Source organism: Eurypyga helias, unplaced genomic scaffold (assembly GCF_000690775.1).
Source record: "Eurypyga helias isolate BGI_N326 unplaced genomic scaffold, ASM69077v1 C16072086, whole genome shotgun sequence".
Taxonomy (NCBI): Eukaryota; Metazoa; Chordata; class Aves; order Eurypygiformes; family Eurypygidae; genus Eurypyga; species Eurypyga helias.
In genome coordinates this window covers 1-3,018 of record NW_010285918.1, presented here as the reverse complement: position 1 = coordinate 3,018, position 3,018 = coordinate 1, and the positions used below count along the sequence as shown (strand labels likewise).

The 3,018-nt window shown below is 59.3% G+C and overlaps 1 protein-coding gene across 1 annotated transcript; it reads left to right on the top strand.

Annotated features, from left to right (window-relative positions):
- Positions 1-384: 384 nt before the first annotated feature.
- Positions 385-3,012, top strand: SPATA20 (spermatogenesis associated 20; the record flags this gene model as incomplete). Its single annotated transcript, XM_010160079.1, has 8 exons — positions 385-539; positions 768-911; positions 1,163-1,364; positions 1,462-1,592; positions 1,664-1,768; positions 2,263-2,337; positions 2,552-2,764; positions 2,916-3,012. Coding segments are annotated over 8 exons (1,122 nt in total), but the record flags the coding sequence as incomplete, so codon positions are not given.
- Positions 3,013-3,018: the final 6 nt, after the last annotated feature.

The window sequence follows — 3,018 nt, the reverse complement described above, 5'->3', positions numbered from 1 at the left end:
ATCCAGCCAACTGACTCCACAAACTTAACTTGTCATTCTGATGCTCGTCGTGCGGTGGATGACCGGGTAAGCCAGGCTGTGTCCTGGGCTGGTGTGTGAATAGATCCATAGGTAGGGATGGACCCTGGGCACATCCTCTGCCGGAAAGAGAGGGCGCTGGTAGCTCGCACAGAAGATGGGCTGAATCCAGGGTCCTTCCTGGCTGCTGGACTCCTTGGCCAGATTTTAGGAGCAGGAGCTGGAGAGCCCAGGAGGCCCTGGAAGCCTCCATGCTCATGGAAGGCCTTTCCAGGGGGGCGGCAGCTGTTCTCCATAGCAGGGTGTCCCCCTCCAAGCGATGTCCCCGCAGCAGGAGCATCCTTTCCTCACTCACCTCATTTCCAGTTGGCTACTCCACCTGCCACTGGTGCCACGTGATGGAAGAGGAGTCCTTCAAGAACGCGGAAATCGGGGAGATTATGAACAAGCACTACGTGTGCGTCAAGGTGGATCGCGAGGAGCGGCCGGACGTGGACAAAGTGTACATGACCTTCGTGCAGGTGAGGGACGCACGGGAGGTTTGGGCCATCTCAAGATGAGGTTTGTGGTTGTGTTCCTCAGGCCAGAAGCACGGATGCATGGGGTGGTCCGAAGGGGACCGTGCATGATGACAAGGATGGGGAGGAGCACACGCATGCCCTCGCGTGAGGCACACGCGTGTGCCAGAGGGGCGCAGGGCAGGGGGTGCCTCCTGAGTGACCTTGGTGCTCCCCTGATTTGTCTTCCAGGCAACCAGCGGCAGAGGGGGGTGGCCGATGAGCGTCTGGCTGACGCCGGACCTCAAGCCCTTTGTGGGGGGGACATACTTCCCTCCTGAAGATGGGGTTCATCGTGTCGGCTTTCGGACTGTGCTGCTCCGCATCGCAGAGCAGGTACGGAGCAGGAGTAGCGGAGCAGGCAGCGCTCAACCGAAGGGGCCAGCAGGAAATTGGTCTGGGCTTGATGGGTGGCCAGGAGGTAGACCGTGGGAAACAGCAGCCCAGAGAACACGTCAGAGCTTTGGCTGGGCTAGAGAGGGATCGGAACTGAGGAGGGGGACGAGGAGCTGAAGGTGCAGGTTGGACCAGTGCAATGCAGGAAATGGATGAAAAATGGAAGAACTGACTTTCTCACTCTGCCGCAGTGGAAGGAGAACAAAGATGCCCTGTTGGAGAACAGCCAGAAGATCCTGGAAATGCTGCAGCACAGGTCTGAGATGCGTGTGTGGGCCCAGGGGTCACCCCCGCCATCCAAAGAGGTGATGGCCACCTGCTTCCAGCAGCTCTCCGACTCCTACGATGAGGACTACGGTGGCTTTTCTGAATCCCCCAAATTCCCCACCCCAGGTCAGTCTGGCCTCTGTTGCTGAGCCGTGCTGTGGGGCAGGCAGTGCCGTGGGGCAGAGCCCACCCCACAGCCTCCCACCTTCTCCCTGTGTTTCAGTGAATCTGAATTTCCTCTTCACGTACTGGGCCCTGCACCAAACGACTCCAGAAGGTGCCCGGGCACTGCAGATGGCTCTGCATACCCTGAGGATGATGGCCCATGGCGGCATCCACGACCACGTCGGTCAGGTGGGAGAAAAGCCCTTGGGGGTCATCCCCAGGAGGCGTGGGGCGGAGACATGACCTCTTGGCCTTTGCAGGGGTTTCACCGCTATTCCACGGACCAGCAGTGGCATGTCCCTCACTTTGAGAAGATGCTGTACGACCAGGGGCAGCTGGCAGCTGCCTATAGCAGAGCGTTTCAGGTACAGTCGAGGCATCCCTCTGCAGGGGCAGCTCACCTGCCACGCAGAGTGCTAGCTGGGGAGGGCTGGCGTGGCTCGAGGGGCAGCTTCAAAGCTTGTCCCCCAAGATGTTGCCCATCCCATGGGCATGGAGTGGTCCCATGCTCCCCTTCATCTACTGGTCATCCTCCAGACAGGAGTGCTGCACAAATCCATGATGGTTTAGCCCCAGGGTTTTGAGTATAATGGGGGAGGGAACAGCCTTCTGGCTGGTCTCGGTAAGAATCAGCAAACACGTGCTGCAGCCTCTGGCCTTGGTGTAACTCCAGGGTTGCTCTCCAGTGCCTGTAGATTTCTGTCAGAGATCTTACTCTGAATCCATCCCGTGTTTAAAATTCCTGGATGTTCCCTCCCTTTGCCAGCCCTTTAAATCAGAATCACTTCTTCCCCCTCGCTGTGTCTCTTGCCTCCCCTCTGCCCTTGCAACACTGATGTCCACCCTGTGCCTCCCTCAGATCTCGGGTGAGGAGTTCTTTGCCGATATGGCCCAAGACATTCTGCTCTATGTCTCACGGGACCTGAGTGACCAGGTAGGTTGTTCCCTGAGCTGGGCCAAAGGGAGCCACTTACCTTGCCCTGGGATGTAGCTCTGGGCGGCTTTTCCCTCCCTCTCTCCCTTCCCAGCTGAGCTCAGTCTGGGTCACTGCTGTGGCTCGCTGGCTGGAATGCCAGCCCGCAGCGATGGGGAGCTGGCTGAAGGTGCTGTCCCATCGCTGGAAGGTCTCTCTGTTGCTTTTTTCCCAGGCAGGAGGTTTCTACAGTGCGGAAGATGCGGATTCCTACCCAACCATCACATCCGGGGAGAAGCGAGAAGGAGCTTTCTGCGTGTGGGCAGCCGAGGAAATCCGGGCTCTCCTTCCTGACCCTGTCGAGGGGGCTGCAGAGGGGACGACCCTGGGAGATGTCTTCATGTACCACTACGGAGTGAAGGAGACTGGCAATGTGAGCCCTGCGAAGGTGAGAGAGAGCAAAGACCTGCCCGATACTGGGAGCATCAGTAGGGGACCCCCACCCTGGGCATGGGGCGATGGTAGAGCAGCCCCAAAGCATGGGGGGGTCCAACCTCTCCTCAGCGCGGCGCGTTTCTAGAGCGGGGCTCTCCTTTCAGGACCCCCATCAGGAGCTGAAGGGCAAGAACGTCCTTATCGTCCGGTGCTCCCCAGAGCTGACGGCAGCCCGGTTTGGGCTGGAGCCGGGGCGGCTGGGTGGCC